The sequence below is a fragment of the Aquarana catesbeiana genome, linkage group LG08 (genome assembly GCF_042186555.1).
Source record: "Aquarana catesbeiana isolate 2022-GZ linkage group LG08, ASM4218655v1, whole genome shotgun sequence".
Lineage (NCBI taxonomy): Eukaryota > Metazoa > Chordata > Amphibia > Anura > Ranidae > Aquarana > Aquarana catesbeiana.
This window is the reverse complement of record NC_133331.1, coordinates 81,839,911-81,858,623: the sequence shown is the minus strand read 5'-3', so window position 1 is coordinate 81,858,623 and position 18,713 is coordinate 81,839,911. Positions and strand designations below refer to the sequence as shown.

The following is an 18,713-nucleotide window of genomic DNA, read 5'->3' as shown; positions in this document are numbered from 1 at the left end:
CTTTCAGCCATTATAGCCATTAGCGCATTACTGCTATCCTTATCCCAGCGGACGACAAAGTCTGCCTACCACTTGCTTTCAGCAGGCAGAGTTTTACATCTACACACCAGAACAAGGTACTTTATGCCCTAGATGGTTATCTCTTCTAACTGTGCTCTCGTTGGGAACTTGGTCTTTGCTTCATGAGTGACCACCCTTGATGTCAGTTCACTTTTTGTTTCCCGCGTTCCCTCTGATCAGTGTGTATGGTCTGCCAACATACCACCCACTATCAAGCCTCCCGCACAGTGTCCCATTCCGTGTGTCCTTTCCAGCCACATACTGCAGCCCTCAGGATTTTTGATTCTTGCATTTGCCCCTTTCTATACCCATATCAGGACTGCCTGGCACCGGCGGTGTCTTTTCATTTTTGCCAATTGCTTAATGCAGTGCATTCACATGGTCTCTACTGTAGATGCATGGGCAGTGTCTAGACGTTTTTTGTTTATTTGTCCTGTTTGTCCCCAGACAACGTTGTCTATGGATGGTGAATGGTGGAGGATTGATGGTTTTATATATTTGTACCTGTCCTAATTATATATTTATTTTTTGCAATACATTTTTGATATCTGAATTGTATCATTTTGGACACTATATCTCAGAGGCTCTATTCTGTGGCAGCACTATTCTATACATACTTCCTTTTGGTATAGCGTTTTTTTTTCTATGGAATGCATCCCTGTTGTAGGCCCTCCACATTACAGAGTAGTCAGAGCTTTGTGGTCATGTGATTGCATAGCAGAACTCTGAAAAAAAAAAAGATATTTACATATCAATTTGTTATAAAATATATATAGCATACCTCCCAACTTTTGGAAATGTGAACGAGGGACACCTATTAGAAAAAGTATGTATGCAAAGAACATACCCCTGCCACGTTCAATTAAAGGAATAATATACAAAAAAAAAAAAAAAAAAAAAGATTAGTTAAACCCACAAGTGATTTTTTTTTATCACTATTATTCCTTTATATTGGCTTTTGAAATTAGCAAATGCAATTTAGAAATTGGATGAAAGGTTTAGCGCTGGAAAACGCTTTTTGAAAGGTAAATAGTGCGTTCTATATAAAACTATATAGATCAGACCAAAATGAGGGACAAATGAGGAGGAAAAAGGGACTTTGTCCTAAATCAGGGACAGTCCCTCGAAATCAGGGACAGTTGGGAGCTATGAAATAGGGTAATAGGAAGAAAAGGGGAGGGAACATTTAAATACTAGTTTATTAGTTAGCTTTTCATTCTAATTTAGGGCTGCAGATTTAAGGCAAATTCTGCTCCCAATATGTTGGCGCTGAACTGTTTGTAACACCACACTACACATGCATCAGGATCTACAGAGGCAAAGTTATCAAGCGCAAGAGGAAACGCTGAAAATTACATTTGAAGATAGCTTCTTTACTGAGGGTTACAGAGGCGGTCAGAGATTAAATGCCAACCGACATTACAATTTGACTTTTCTAGAGCATGTTACCAAGAACTGCCTAGGCATTCTAAAGGCATCACAACATAATACAATAAGATATCTGACTATCTATTTAAAAAAAAATATATGTTTCATAGACATTGATCAGACTTAACCTAAGCAAGTCTTTAATCTGCACATACTTGCTTTTTACCACTAGATGTCAGGGCTGTGCAATTTTTCTTGCCTTGATTCTTTGAATAGAAAAGGATGATGGCTGAAAAACTTTTAACAATTAAAAACAAAATGTTTTAGAGAAGATAAAAGATTTTTTCCAAAACTCTCCCTAATAACCTCCGTCCTCCCTATCCAACGGACCATCCTGCAATAGAAATGAATGTATATTTGTTCCCCGCTGTATTCTTCATTGAAGCTGAACTCCAAGTATGATTTATATTGCATACTTACATGGGTCCAGCCGGTCACAATGTAAGCATGCATATCTCATACCTGATGGTCTGCTGGGGATGCTGGGAATCACTGTAGCTACTACAGTGGTAGCTGCGATTTTCCAGGTCATGATGGGGTTCTTTGTCTGCAGCTTTAGGGTTGCCACCTTTTCTTCAAGCCAAACCGGAACACTTTAGCCTGGGACACCTTTGGGTGCCCCAAAGAGAGAAGTAATTTGGTGCACATAGTGTGCCGCAGCAATCACTGGATGTGGCCAAATTGCTCTTGCTGACATCATGGCCCTGCCACCCCAGTGATGCTAAACCTGCCCCCAGACAGCCACTCACAGCTCCCGGATGGCAACAGATTTATGTGTGACTATCTTGGTTATTTGGGGAGCCACAATCTGATCTGAATAATGTGTTCAGGTTTCAGTCTGCCTGAAACCCGGACACATGATTCAAAACCCAGAAATGATTCAAAACCCGGACGGATCATGAGCAGTTCCTTTCCTTCTCCATACTCTTCTCTTCCCATCACTCTGGTACAAGTTGATCTTGGTCTCATCTGTCCATAGGATGTTGTTCCAGAACTGTGAAGGCTTTTTTAGATGTTGTTTGGCAAACTCTAATCTGGCCTTCCTGTTTTTGAGGCTCACCAATGGTTTACATCTTGTGGTGAACCCTCTGTATTCACTCTGGTGAAGTCTTCTCTTGATTGTTGACTTTGACACACATACACCTACCTCCTAGAGAGTGTTCTTTATCTGGCCAACTGTTGTGAAGGGTGTTTTCTTCACCAGGGAAAGAATTCTTCGGTCATCCACCACAGTTGTTTTCCGTGGTCTTCCGGGTCTTTTGGTGTTGCTGAGCTCACTGGTGCGTTCTTTCTTTTTAAGGATGTCCCAAACAGTTGATTTGGCCACACCTAATATTTTTGCTATCTCTCTGATGGGTTTGTTTTGTTTTTTTCAGCCTAATGATGGCTTGCTTCACTGATAGTGACAGCTCTTTGGATCTCATATTGAGAGTTGACAGCAACAGATTCCAAATGCAAATAGCACACTTGAAATGAACTCTGGACCTTTTATCTGCTCCTTGTAAATGGGATAATGAGGGAATAACACACACCTGGCCATGGAACAGCTGAGCATCCCATTGTCCCATTACTTTTGATCCCTTAAAAAGTGGGAGGCACATATACAAACTGTTGTAATTCCTACACCGTTCACCTGATTTGAATGTAAATACCCTCAAATTAAAGCTGAAAGTCTGCAGTTAAAGCACATCTTGTTCGTTTCATTTCAAATCCATTGTGGTGGTGTATAGAGCCAAAAAGATTAGAATTGTGTCGATGTCCCAATATTTATGAACCTGACTGTATAATTAAAAAAAAAAATAACTGGTAATTGCGTGGCCATGCAGCTCTGTACCCAAACAAATTTTTTTTTACACAAATAGACCTTTCTATTAGTGATATTTGATTACCACTGGGTTTTTTATTTTTTGCAATATAAACAAAAAAGACACAAAATTTGGGGGGAAAAAAAATATTTTTTACTTTCGGCTACAAAACAAATTAAAAAAAAAAAAATGTAAAAATCAAATTTCTTCATAGATTTAGGGCAAATAGTATTCTGCTACAAGTCTTTGATTAAAAAAAGAAGTGTATTGTGATGAGTCTATGTGAAAGTTATAGCGTCTACAAACTATGGCATATATACTGTATTCAATTTTTTTTTTACTACTAATGGCAGTGATCAGCGACTTACAGTATAAGGGGACTGCAATAATGCGGAGGGCAATCTAAAACTAACTGATGCTGGGGGGAACTGACTAACTGCCACTGACATCACCAGTGACACTAGTGATCAGTGCTAATACTATACACTGTCACTGTACTTAAGACACTGGATGGGAAGAGGTTAACATCTAGGGCGATCAAGGGGTTAAATGTGTGCCTAAAGTCGGGTACACACGGGCCGAATGCTGGAAGACAATGGCCGGTTTAAAAAAAAACAGCTGACATTGTGTGTTTGTTGGTCTGTCCGACAGAAGGCGGCTTCACTCGGACGTACCAATGGCAGAGAGAGCTGATCGAAGTGTTCTGGTGGGGAGGCCGTCCCCCTGTCAGAACACAACAGCTCAGCGTGGGAGATCACTAGACTAACCTCGCATGGTTAGTACAGCGACTCCAACAAGTGCTGTCAGGTTTTTTTTCGTGAAACCAGCTGGGTTGCACGAAGAAAAACTGTTAGTGTGTACCCGGCTTAACAATGTGTAATGTGTGTACAGTGTGCTGCTTTTTTACTACAGATCTCTGTGTTTCTTATCTCTGCTTTGCAGAGATAAGAAACATAGAGATAACTCCTGTGTTGATTGTCAACACAGGGCTCTGGGCTGTGATTGCACACAGCCAATCAGCAGGTCCCAGGCGTGAATCATTGGCCGGGATTTGCTGGCAGGCTCAAACTGTATACAATCACAGTGGGCGTCGGTAGGGGGTGTGCATGTGTGTGCCCTAAACCCAGAAGCAGGCAGTGACATACGGGCGGGCAAGTTGATAAAGTGGAACTAAATGCTCTTAATCAACATTAACTATTTTAATCCCTATACTGCTAGCATTAATAAATAGATATGAAAGGCATATCATATTTACTTGTTTTAACCTTTTTTTTTTTTACATTCCTTATCTAAGCACACCCTCCTGCCTGCATGCCTGAGTTAAAGAGGAACTGCAGTCTGCTCACATAATTTGTAATAAAAACATATTTGCCATTCTAAAGCTTCCCTCCAACCACTTTACATATTAATTCATATATACTGTGATTCTGTACTTGCCAAATATTTTGCAGAAATCTCCCTCCACTGAGTCTGGCTGCAACCATTTTAACTGTGGGCAGCTGAAGCTGCTGCCTGTTCACTTCCTGAATTTACATAGACTCACAGAGGCACACCTCCAGCTCTGCAGCTCTCATTGGCCCTCTTATGACTCATCCCTCTCCCTTCCTGTCAAAAGCCTAGGCTTTCAGACAAGAAACAGGAAGTGGGCTGTATAAGGTATTTACTGGTAGAAAAAAAATCCAAAGTTAAAACAACAAGGGCAGAAGATTTAATAGATGGAAAAAATGAAAAGATGACTGAAGTTCTGATTTAACCACTTCAGCCCCGGAAGATTTGGCTGCTGAATGACCGGGCCATTTTTTGCAAATCGGCACTGCGTTGCTTTAACTGACAATTGCGCGGTCGTGCGACTTTGCACCCAAACAAAATTGACGTCCTTTTTTTCCCAGAAATAGAGCTTTCTTTTGGTGGTATTTGATCGCCTCTGCAGTTTTTATTTTTTGCGCTATAAACAAAAAAAGAGCATCAATTTTGAAAAAAACACAGTATTTTGTACTTTTTGCTATAATAACTATCCCCATTTTTTTTTTTAAGAAAAGCAAATTTTTTTCTCAGTTTAGGCCGGTATGTATTCTCCTACATATTAATGGTAAAAAAAAATCGCAATAAGCATATATTGATTGGTTTGCGCAAAAGTTATAGCGTCTACAAAATAGGGGATAGATTTATAGCATTTGTATTAATATTATTTCTTTTTTTACTAGTAAGGGCAGCGATCTGCAATTTTTATCAGGACTGCGACATTATGGCGGACACATCGGACACCTTTGACACCATTTTGGTACCATTGGCATTTATACAGCGATTAGTGCTATACAAATGCACTGATTACTGTAAAAATGTCAGGGGCAGGGAAGGGGTTAACATTAGGGGGCGATCGAGGGGTTAACTGTGTTCCCTGGGAGGTGATTCTAACTGAAGAGGGAGAGGACTGACTAGAGGAAGTGACGGATCGTAATTCCTAGCTAATAGGAACACATAATCAGTCACTCCTCTCAGAACAGAACAGGGATTTGTGTGTTTACACACTCACTTCCGTGTTCTGACCCTCGTGCTCGCGATCGCTTGTGCACGAGCATCGGCGCCCCCGCAGTGCAGCTGGGACGTGCGCGTGCCTCCGGCGGCGCGTCTGCTATCCCAATCCCGCAAGCTGACGTATAGCTACGGCGGTTCTTGGGATCGTACCGACCTGCTGCCGTAAAATGACGGCAGCTGGTCGGCAAGCGGTTAAGGACAGATGGATTCCAGGAAGTAAATGCTACATGAATCATCTGCCCTTACGCAAGATAGCCACGGCTAGAAATGCTAGGGTGGTGTTTTTCAAGGTGATTCTTTAAAAAAATTAAGTATGGAGATATGGTCGGATGGGGGAGTTTGCTTTGAAGATTAAAAATTAATCAAATAGCATTTTTTTTGTTTCAAGGTTTTAATTAGGGTTTTTCAATGCACAAGAATAATAACAAAGAGCATATTACAGTTGTACATATGTGATCATTTTCATATACAAGTAAGATGAAGGCAACTTTAGCAATATCCTAAGAAACATGGCAGTGCATATGGTTAAAGGGCCCTTTGGGTCGGACCCAAAGGGTAGCAAGTGGTAACACAAGAGGGATTCTATGAACTTATAGAGAAACCGAGCATGCCTCCAATACAGCCAAACATCCCGTTTGGGCTCAAACTGTGAGTGGGTGGAGGCATTTATACTTGTCTTATAATCTAACCAGTTCTCCAGGGGGTTAAATAGCATTTTAAAGTGGTTAAAAAAAAAAAAATGCACCCTGCAAGACAATGTCTTAATGTGCTAGTATGCTTCACATACTAGCACATTATGAGAGACTTACCTTATAATGAAGCCCTATACCGGCGCGCTATCACTGCTAACAAGGCTTCCATCTTCACATGGTCTTTGGGGGTTCACGGGCTTTAGGCATCTGACTGGCCTAGCCACACATGGGAGTTATGGTTCACGGCACAGACCTCTGAAGGAACGGCGCGGTGACGTTACCGGCTCCGTGAAATATCTCCTAAACGGTGCACGTTTAGGAGATATTCATTTTACCTACAGAAACACTTTATTATATGCTTATCTGTAGGTAAAAATACCAGAAAGGACTTTACTTACACTCTAAGTGTATGGTGTTCAAATACAGTTTAGTTCTGTTTTAAAATAACTCTTTCAGGATGCCAGCAAATATAAAGTGCAGGCACTTAGAGGGTCACCTAAAAAAAAAAAAAAAAAAAAGGATGCCAGCAAATATAAAGTGCAGGCACTTAGAGGGTCACCTAAAAAAAAAAAAAAAAAAAAGGATGCCAGCAAATATAAAGTGCAGGCACTTAGAGGAGTTGACATCACCATTCCCTCTAGGTTCCAATACTAGCCACCATGGAGAATTTTGGTGGCAGCTGTGACAGAAATAAAGTAGCGTCAGGGGATAGCGGGAGAGGTGAGTATTAGCGCGTTGCGGAGCCTTTACTCACACATAGTCACTTTAATTGGGCAGAGTGATGGTGTCTCTTTAAATATATAAGCCCCCCCCCCCCCCCCTTGTCTGAATTTTTTCACATGAATGGTGTCACAAAAGGACGCTTTAACATTGTTTGATGGATGTAGCCCTCTCGTGAATTCTGAAGCAGCCGTGATATGTAGGCTGTGTAGCTTGTTTATTATGTTTATTATAACATCCATTTAGATAAGAGGAAAGCATGGTGCTATAATTCTTAATCACATTTCATTCTTGACAATCCAATACTTCCAAAATGCAATGTAATTATGCAACCTTTGAAACCTTCAATTAGGGAGAAAAGCAGCACGATTAATGTATAAACATAGAAATGAAGACAAACTACAAAGTCCGTTCCACAAAGACTATCATGGAACTTCAAAAGTGCTGAGTTGTCGCAATCATAATCGGCCTATAAATTTTAATTACAGCTGTCAAACCTGTACCCGAAAAAATATGTCTAGGAACTTTGCCACTGTACGCATTATTTTAGCCGCGGAGTTGAATTTTTACATCTTTGTTAACAAACATAAAAAAGCCACCTGAGATTAATTAAAGTTTGCATCCCATCTGCTGTTCTTTGAATATGATCATTGGAGCATTTGTAGTTTGGTACAAGGAGCATCGCGCTCCGTCTCCCTGGGGCAGGCAGCTGGTGCTATAAACTCGCATGACATTAGTACGTACAATTTCCTTCCTATTATGTAAGAACATTCAGAAATGTTCAGCTTTTGTATGGCCATAAATATTGCATTATTGCGAAAGGTTTCACTCTCTAATTTTGCCGTTAGTACTACTAATGATAATGTTCCAAAATTTTAAAGGGTAAGTATTCTTACTTTAAAAAAAAATGCTACATTCCAACAGGGAGCAGATGTGCTGCCAAACTATAAATATAACCCAGTGCTCCTTCTCAGCAGAAACCCTGCGTCACGCTGTCCGGCTACTGTGTCTTCTGTGCTGGAGAAGTAACAGAAATCATTACGTTTTACATATTCTTTTTATCGGTGACCTCGATTCTTTAAAACAGTCATTTTCACTTTTCTGGCTGAGATATTATTATTATTAGAATCATTATACACAATTTATATAGCAACAAGAGTTTGCACAGCACTTTACAAAATAAAGGGAGACAGTACGGTTACAATACAGATCAATACAGGAGGATAAGGAGGGCCTTGCTCATGGAGCTTACAATCAAAAATGAACAGGGCCGTTCTACAAAAGGTAATAGCTGTGGGGTATTGGCTGATGGAGATGGTCAAAGTACAGTTTTTAGGTAAAGGTGGGGTAGACTTCCCTCAATGGACACAATTTCAGGGATCACCTAAAAGTGGACAGAGTAGGAGATAACTGAACAGGTTGAGCCAGGGAAATCCAGAGGATGGGAGAGGTTCTACAGAAGTCCTGGAGGCAAGCATGGTAAGAGGTGATGAGGGAGCTAGATGTGCTCACCTAAAGCTGGAATCCAGCCGAAAACAATTTTTGCCCATTTGCACTGTAAAAATAAATAGACACTAATGAAGTGTGTGCAATATGTGCTCCCTTTTGTATTATGTAATTCCCTTACTTTCATTCGCTCCCTACTGTACATGTACAGTCAGCATCAAATGTCCAATGCTGAAACTTAAAGAAGTACAGCCAAAGCTTGTTTGGCTGCACTTCTGTTGATCACAGGAGTGCAGTTCGTTCTTCACTACTGTGACCTGTTTTCAGCAGACAGCGGGCTGCAGCCCGCTGTCTGCTGATGCCACAGAACCGGTCCAGGCTCAGGAAAGATAGCGACTATATGGTCGGGATCCACCCACATGCCTGGACTCAGCGTGCTGCCGAGAGCCTGAGCTGACTGCTCCCACCCCCACAGCCCAGGGCTCCAGTGAGCGAGGGCGGAGGTGGGAGGCAGGGCAGACAGCAGTGACTGACATGACCAGCTCTCAGCTCAGGGAGCTCTGAGAACTGAGCGATCGGCCTTAGAGCCAGCGGGGGGACAGATGCATAATCGGAGCGATTCTGCATCCACCTAGGTAAGTATGATTGTAAAATAAATCTCATGCTTCTCTTTTAAGCCTGGCACACGCAATGAGATGATCGATCATCCGTTTTTTTTGCATGCCTGTCTCAAAAATAAAAGAGGTTACTAAAGTTACGAAAATTCCCATACACCATAATACAAATTCGGAAGTGATGTATTGTGTTTTTATTGTCTTTTTGGAGGAAAACTGTACTGATTAAAAAAAAATCGTACGATCTGGTATCATACGAGAAACATTTTTGTGCTTGTCCCTTTCGGATAACTTTGCACGACCTGTCCTGATCTGCTCTCGAGAGCTGTGTACTAACGATCAGTTTATCATATGATCGCTTCTAAAGCGGTATTTTTTACTAAAACTGGTGCACACAGAATATGGTGCAGCTGTGCACGCATAGTTGCCAACAGTCCCAATTTTCCCGGGACAATCCCGATTTTGGGACCCTCGTCCCGATTTAATCTTGTCCCGATTGTTTCCACGGGATTTTGGGTTTGTCCCGAGAAAATCGGGAATGTTATTGTCAAAAAATGGCAACGGCTCCACAAAAATGGCCGCCGTCACCTCCACGAGTGTTGTTTCCCCTTGTGTTCAGTGCAGGGGAGAGGGGCAGCCAATCGGCTTCTCTCTTCAGTGTACAAATAGAAAATTCTATTGTACACTGATGCCTATTGGCTACAGGGATTGGCGACCCCTCCCGCCTCTCCACTGAACACAAGGAAATGTACAGTCGTCGCCACTGCCGCCGCCGCCGCCAACCCTCCGCTCTGCCCCGTGTGTGACAGTGTCCGAGAGCGCCACTGATGGAAGGAGCGGGGCTCGCTGGCTGGGAACAGTGTAATCATGGTCCTGGCTCCCCCCTTGCGATGAGCAGGGACAAAGTCACAGACACACCGATGGAAGGACTGGGGCTCCGCTGGTTGGGGACAGTGCACTGAGGGTCTTGGCTCCCCCTTGCACCCCATCCCCCCATGTCACCACCATACCTGTTTCCCCCCTCCCCCTGTGTCACCACCATACCTGCACCCCCCTCTCCCCCGTGTCACCACCATACCTGCTTCCCCCCTCCCCCTCATGTCACCACCATACCTGCTTCCCGCCTGTCACCACCATACCTGATTCCCCCCTTCCCCCCCTGTGTCACCACCATACTTGCACCCCCCTCTCCCACCGTGTCACCACCATACCTGCAACCCCCTCCCCCCATGTCACCAACATACCTGCACCCCACTCCCCCCATGTTACCACCATACCTGTTCCCCCCTTCCTCCGTGTCACCACCATACCTGCACCCCCTCTCCCCCCGTGTCACCACCATACCTGTTTCCCCCCTCCCCCGTGTCACCACCATACCTGCTTCCCCCCCCGTCACCACCATACCTGCTTCCCCTCTTCCCCCCGTGTCACCACCATACCTGATTCCCCCCTCCCCCCTGTGTCACCACCATACCTGTTTCCCCCTCCCCGCGTGTCACCACCATACCTGCTTCCCCCCTCCCCCCATGTAACCACCCTACCTGCTTCCCCCCTCCCCCTGTGTCACCACCATACCTGAAACCCCTCCCCCCCATGTCACCACCATGCCTGCGCCTGCCTCCCCCCATGGCACCCCCTCCAGCCTAGTCACCACCATGCCTGCACCCCCTCCAGCCTAGTCACCACCATGCCTGCACCCCCCAGGTCACCATCATGCCTGCACCCCCAAATTACCACCATGCCTCCACCCTTCCCCAAGTCAGCCTGTAACACCCCAAGTCACCATGCCTCCACCCACACACCTCTCCCCACTTGTCACCACTCTTGAGGAGATGTAGCTAGACTGCAGCCAACACTCCATCTGCAGCCAACACTCCGCTGGGGACACCTGACGTAAGAGGCACTCCGCTGGGGACACCTGACGTAAAAGGCACTCTGCTGGGGACACCTGATGTAACAGGTACTGTACTGGGGACACCTGATGTAAGAGGCACTGTACTTGGGACACCTGATGTAAGAGGCACTGTACTGGGGACACCTGATGTACGAGGCACTCTGCTGGGGGCACCTGATGTAAGGACGGACTCTGCGGGGGGCACCTGATGTAAGGACGGACTCTGCTGGGGGCACCTGATGGCATCTAGTGGCAAGTGATACGCTCAGGGGTCCCACTATTTCTGCATTATGGTGAGTTGAATGATTTCATTCTATATTACAATGTAATAATGCGCTTTAATCATCCTGACACCATAACAACCATGGTGCCGGCATGATTGAAGCGCTAACACCAGGTGTTTGGAGTATCTTTATCTGCTGATTGTTAAACTCTGAAATTCACATTGCTATTGTGGTGTAGGATCTGGGTCTGCTGTCCCTCCATCCCTCTCCCTCTACCCCCCTTTCCCCCTTTCCCTCTCCATCCCACATTCATCTCAGACTCTAAGCACACCTCTTTTCAAGCCATGCCCATTTAAGCCACGCCCACTATTCCACGTAAACCACGCCCATTTTGGTGCATTTTCTCTTTTCCTATACCACGCCTACAAATGCATGCCCCGCCCCCTAATTATAGTGTGACTCCGCCTACAGCCAACAAAGTGTCCCGGAAAATTTTTTTTCAATGTTGGCAACTATGTGCATGGTAACCAGTCAGCTTCTAACTTCAGCTTGTTCAATTAAGCTTTGACAATAAAACCTGGAAGGCGAGTGGCTACTATGCACAGCTGCACCAAATACTGTGTGCATCAGTTTTAGTAAATCTCCCCCACAATGTTTAATCCATGCTTTGCTTTTCTCTGTGTTGCATCACAAATATGGAAGTGCTAATAAAATTAAAACACATCCCTTCCAGCATGGTGATCTCTCTATTAAATGTTCTGCATTTCTGTGGCTGTGTCCTCTCTAATAACTGTGTAGCTCTCACCTACACCTATGCTGGAATATGTAGTTTCATCATAGGAAGTGTCAGTTCTCAGGCTACAGGCAGAGGTCATGCATTAGCCTGTGCAGAGCCATGCTGAATGCCTTATGTTTGAGCACAAGCACACATTTCTGACACAGGAATGTGAAGATTTACTCTGCTATAGGCTGTGTGTACAGGGCAATACATGACCAATGCACATCCTAAGCAGTTGATAAACACTAGGTACATGTAGGAAGGTTTATAGTGCATTTAACCAATTGCCTTGTCTCCCAAGATTGCTTAGTAAAGCTCAGCCAGGGAATATCAGCAAAGGTCTGCGGACATATAAGTCTACACTCTGAACATAAATGGGTGAACTCTCTGTAGACACAATTTATTGTTTCAGTGCAGAATTTTTTTTTTCAAATTCTACACAAACAGACATTCTTAAAATTGCATTATTATATTTTGTTAAAACATAAAATACTAAAAAAATTACCAGTTCCCCAGAGTCCATTCTCTCAAGGAGCGCAGAATCTCTGCAGTCTTTATTTAACTGGTCAAGACAGATTTTCCAAGAAACAAGAAGCTGGAAATGCTGAGACTTCCCCACGTATCAGTCATGACTAGTGATGAGTGAATGCCTTGTAATTGGCTGCGATTGCACTTCCAACGCTAGACCTTTTTGTTGGTGATTTTGCTGACTTCACTTTGAATGAGCTCCATCTGTTTGCTACAAACTTTGACTCTGAGTCCGATTCTTACTTCCTATGTAAACACATGCACAGATAGCAGATTTATTAAAGTTCATAAATCAGATATCCGACCCTGAAACACACACAGCTACAGAAAGAAGCAGAATAGTTTTAGCAGCTGTGCTCACCATTGTACTGTACAGGGTACCCACAAGGGAATAAGGCATAAGATACAATGCACAGGGACTCAATGAATGATAGTTTCTGTTTGGTGAGTGCCTCATAGTAGTATAAGTGTCATCTCCTTGGCTAGAGACTTGGCTTAACCACTGCAGCCCCGGAAGGTTTCACCCCCTTAATGACCAGGCCATTTTTTGCAATACGGTACTGTGTCGCTTTAACTGACAATTGCGTGGTTGTGCGACGATGTACCCAAAGAAAATTGATGTCCTTTTTTTTCCACAAATAGGTGCTATTTGATCACCTCTGCAGTTTTTATTTTTTGCAATATAAAAAAAAAAAAAAAAACGATAATAATTTAAAAAAAAACAATATTTTTTACTTTCTGCTATAATACATATCCAAAAAAAAAATGTATTCATCAGTTTAGACCAATATGTATTCTGCTACATATTTTTGGTAAAAAAAAATCACAATAAGCATATATTGCAAAAGTTATAGCGTCTACAAAATAGGGGATAGATTTATGGACTTTTACATTTGTAATGCTTTTACTGGTAATGGCAGCGATTTGTGATTTTTAGCGGGACTGCGACATTGCGGCGGACAAATCTGACCCCAAATGACTCTTTTTGGGGACCAGTGACATTATTACATTGATCAGTGCTATAAAAATGCACTGATCAATGATAATTGGCACTGGCAAGGAAGGGGTTAACACTAGGGGGCGATCAAGGGGTCAACTGTGTTCCCTGGGTGTGTTCTAACTGTATGGTGGATGGGCTTACTGGAACAGCACAGAGATCACTGTTCCCGTTCCTGCAGTTTAACATGCACGGACCGACGTATGGGTACGTCAGTTTGCGTAGGAGGGCCCACCTGCCGCAGTATATATAGTGTGGTTGGTTGGCAAGTGGTTAAAGAATTTTTCCATGCATGGCTATATTATACATAGTTACATTGATTCAGCTTAGACCAATGTAACTATGTATATACCATACCTGGCCAATGCCCCTGGAAGATGGATATATGAAAAAGTAGACACCTCTATTTCAGTGATCACTTGCTTCCAGGTCAAACATCTGCTTACTGAACACAGAAGGTGGTCCACTCAGCACAGGCACCAGTCAGAGAATGCTTTACATTTTCTGAATGACTGCAAAGCGTTCTCTGATTGGATGAGGCAGAGAGGTGGAATGGTGATGTCCACTTTGTCCTATCAGAGAACTCTTTGCATTCATTCAGAAAATGTAAAGCATTCTCAGAATGGTGTCTGTGCTGAGTGGCCGACCTCCTGTGTTCACAATGAATCAGGCTGACCACTCAGACCAGGACCTGGAAACAAGCTGGATATCACTGAATTTCCAGCTTTCAGGGGCATCAGCCAGGTGTGATATATACTTGTATCTGTTTGCACCTGCCTTCCTCCGGGTCCAATCTGGTCCACTAAAAGAAAAAAAAATGGAAGGCTATCTGTCCTCTTCCGTTTTAGGTCAAGGGTCTCAAACTGGCGGCCCTCCAGTTGTTGTGATACTGCAAGTCCCATGGGGCATTGCAAGGCTGACAGTTACAGACATGACTCCCACAGGCAGAGGCATGATGGGACTTGTATTTTGACAACAGCTGGAGGGCCACCAGTTTGAGACCCCTGGTTTAGGTGTATCAGATCAGAGGGTAGTCAGATTTAAACAGAAAGCAGAGTCCATTTACTCCATAGAATAGAGCAGGCTCTGTCCGTGTCCGCTGTGCAGAAACTTAATGGACACAGATGTGTTATCTGTTCTGCTCCGATCAGCAGAGGATCGTGAGATGATTCCCTGCTGATCTGAACAGAACCTGCCCTATGTGAAAGGAGCCTTATAGAGCTCTCCATTTTCAGAGCCATATACTAAACCATCCTACAAAAGAATTAGAAAAACAAATGAGATAAAGACATTTGACAACAGCCAGATCTCTCAGAAGATAATCACATAGGAGTTTTAAAGTTTGCATACTTTTCCCTATGTATTATGCAAATCTCTGCTGACATGACACTCCTTCCAGACTCAATAACTCCTTTGTCATAAGCCTGTTCTGCACAACCAGTTCTGAGTCTAAAACAGGGAAATGATTTTTGTACAGAGCGGTGATGGAAAATGTAACATACTCAAAGAGTGTCAATTTTTAACCCTCAGCTAGTTATGGATTTTCCATAATGGAATTGGTGAGCCAGTGTCAAAGCAAAAAACCTGAAGATCTACAAATCCTGATAGCTTTTTTCTTATATGTCCTCTAGACATTCGTGGCTAAATTCAGTAGCAGAATTGTAGATAGAAGGGGGTACAGGGACTGCTGACAGAAATCAGAAGGTGGTTAGGAACTGGATTCAAACTCAGGGCTGTGTCTGCTAATTGCTCCCCCCCCCCCCTGAGCCAACCAAAGCTCTAAATCAGTGGTTCTCAACCCTGTCCTCCAGTACCCCCGAAAGGCCATGTTTCCAGGTTTTTGTTTATCTTGCACAAGTGCTTTAAATCAGAGTCAATTATTTTAACAGGGGTTTTAACCCCCGCTAGCAGCCGATAGGGGGCTAAAACCACCCGCAAAGCGCTGCTTCAGCAGCGCTTTGCTGGCGGTATAGTCGCGCTGCCCATTGATTTCAATGGGCAGGACCGGTGGAGGAGCGGTATACACATCGCTCCTTCACCGGCGCAAAGATGCTGCTAGCAGGACTTTTTTTTACCATCCTGCCAGCGCACCGCTCCAGTGTGAAAGCCCCCGGGCTTTCACCCTGAAGAGACAGGAGCGGCTCTTTCAGGGCGCTTTGCAGGCGCTATTTTTAGCGCTGTAGCGCCTGCAAAGCGCCCCAGTGTTAAAGGGGTCTAAATAACAGCTTGCCTGATTTGTTTATTAATTTTTTCCTTTCTTGCTGAGATCTGAACTGCTTGCTCCTCTCTCGAACTTCCTATTTAAGCCAGGTCTCTATGCTTTCTGTTTGCCACATTATTAAGCTTATGCCAGTATCTTGCTACACTCGTCTTTATCTACCACTACTCATGTACCAACCCTTGACTGAAGATTCACCAACCACTCTTTATTGCTCACTGCTTTAAACCTAATACCTTCTGCTATCAACGTTGGCTTGATCTCTATGTTCCTGCTTGCTTCTATATTGATACCACTACTTGTGAATCCAAATTATGCTAAAGGTTCTTTATGGTTCAGGAAACATGAAACCGTCTTTCCTTTCATTTGTCTTGTAATCTACAGACCATATATAAAAAAGCCGTGAAGTAGCTCTGCATATAGAGTAGACCACATGCTCCCTCAAAAAAAACATCCAGAATTTTTTTTTTCCAAAATATCCCTTAACACAAGGGCAAGGGCATGGTGCAAAAAGGTTAGTACTATTCACAAGTGCCTAGGGCAGTGATAGCAAACCTTGGCACCCCAGATGTTTTGGAGCTACATTTCCCATAATGCTCATGCACTCTGCAGTGTAGTTGAGCATCATGGGAAATGTAGTTCCAAAACATCTGGGGTGCCAAGGTTCCCCATCACTGTCCTAGGGAAACTGGATCTTTAAATGCAGCTTAAACTTCAATGCCTACTATTTTACATATGTGCTTTTTCATTGGATTTCGTACTGTAATAGTAGAAGTTCGTTCAGCTGGTCATACATAAAGCTATCTCCAGAAATTGAAATCTTTTGGTTAATTTAGGAAACAAGGCAACTGTGCTTAAAGTCCAACCCAATGAAAATAAAAAATCCACCCTTGAATTAAATGTCATCAAGGGTTAATTGCTAGGAGCAGAGGATTAATACTTAAAAATACTTACCTGCCTTGTTCTAGCAGGGTCCTTCCAGCTCTGCCACCAGCCCCCCCTCTGCTCCTCTGTAAACTGCAACAGGCTGAAGTTGCACTCCAGCCTCCAAAACATACAATACAAGGTTAAAGTGATATTGAAGTCTTGTTTTTTGTTTTTCTTGGTTCTTGATTCCTGTCGTACCCAATATTTCCTGTGATAATTAACCTTACCTGAGTCAGTGCTCCAAATGACATCTGTTGACCAGAATATTTCCAATGTAGTCATTATGGCTGTAAAAAAAATATGAGCATTAAAGTGATTGTAAAGGCAGATTTTTTTCATTTTCAATTAACAAACATGTTATACTTACCTGCTCTATGCAGCGGTTTTGCACAGAGCAGCCCAGATCCTCCTCTTCTCGGGTCCCCCGCCGGTGCTCCTGGCTCTTCCCTCCTGCCGGGTGCCCCCACAAGAAGCAGCTTGCTATGGTGGCGCCCAAGCAGGCGTGCTCCCGACCTGTGTGTCAGACTCGACCGTGCCCCTTCCATCTCCTGATTGGCTCACTGGCTGTAATTAACAGTGAGAGTCCTTATAGTGGCAAGGCTCTCGTGGACATTCCTGGATCGAGAGGGGGCTCAGGCAAGTATTAAGGGGTGGGGGGGCTGCTGCACACAGAAGGTTTTTTTACCTTCATGCATAAAGGTAAAAAAACGTGTGCCTTTTCAACCACTTTAATATCCCCGTATTGTATGTGATGATGCCAAGGCTCCACCCATAGACCAGAGGAAGGGTGGATTTTTTATTGTAAGTCAGAAAAGCTGCTCGAGTTTTGTGTTCTTGGATACAACAAAATCCAGAAACCTCCCGGAAGTGCTTCTGGATATCAATTTACCTTCACAACATTCCTTTCTGTCTGTGGAACAGAGACTAAAAAAGGCAGGTCTGAGTAAACCTGGCCTTTACAGTCACAGGGCTCGATAAGAGGTGTTCTTAGAATACCAGATGCCAGAAGTTTTAAACAGGGCCCATCACCACCTTAAAAAAAAGTAAAAGCACAGAAGAGCACAGAAAAATCAAGTATTTTACATGCTTACATGCAGTGTTTTTCCTACCCATAAATAATTTTCTCTTCAGTTGCAATGTTCCTTTGATCTTGTTCCAGGACGAGTCAATTCCATAGCAAAGCCTCCTCCTTACCTGCCTATGCTGGGGTGGTTGAATCACATGCAAGATGGTGGTGCCCAGCAGCAGCCCCAGGGCTTTTGGATATATATACAAGGGAAGCTCTTACATTTGAAAACCATACATAAAATATGTTAAATGCACATGTAATCTTAAAATTGTTATTGATATGAATGGTCTGGCAACAGGGTCTCTTTAAAACAGTCGGATGGACTGGTGTACTACAACTATGCCTACATGATAGCAGGATGAATGAATGAATTTCAGTGTTTTCTTTATTGAGCACATTTTCATGTACATTGGATTTATGATTTCTTCTTATATTTTTACAGAACATGACAGATTATGAACTGAATAAATTCAACATTCTTTATCAACCGTAAGTCAGTTGCAGTTTATTTTGTTCTGTTACAACCTGATATATGGTTATCTTTATGAATACTTGTCTATTGTACATGTGCTGAATATATGTGTAAAGATGCCATCTGCAAATTGCCAAAGTAGGGCAGTCTGTGGCCATGGGTCCTCCCAGGAGATTTTAGCCCTGGGGGCTGCCCATAATGACGACATTATAATTCACGGGTGTCCAACTGTTTGACCTTCCTGGGCCACATTGGAAGAAGAGGAATTGTCTTGGGCCATACATAACATACACTAACAATAAGGAT

The 18,713-nt window shown here is 43.3% G+C and overlaps 1 protein-coding gene across 2 annotated transcripts in view; it reads left to right on the top strand.

The window, feature by feature from the left end:
- BLNK (B cell linker) overlaps positions 1-18,713 on the top strand; it is a 330,248-nt gene that overhangs the window by 88,427 nt on the left and 223,108 nt on the right. For both annotated transcript variants that reach the window (XM_073596065.1, XM_073596066.1), the window contains exon 3: positions 18,378-18,424. In XM_073596065.1, the coding sequence (XP_073452166.1) occupies positions 18,378-18,424 (47 nt within the window). The remainder of the gene's footprint in view (positions 1-18,377; positions 18,425-18,713) is intronic.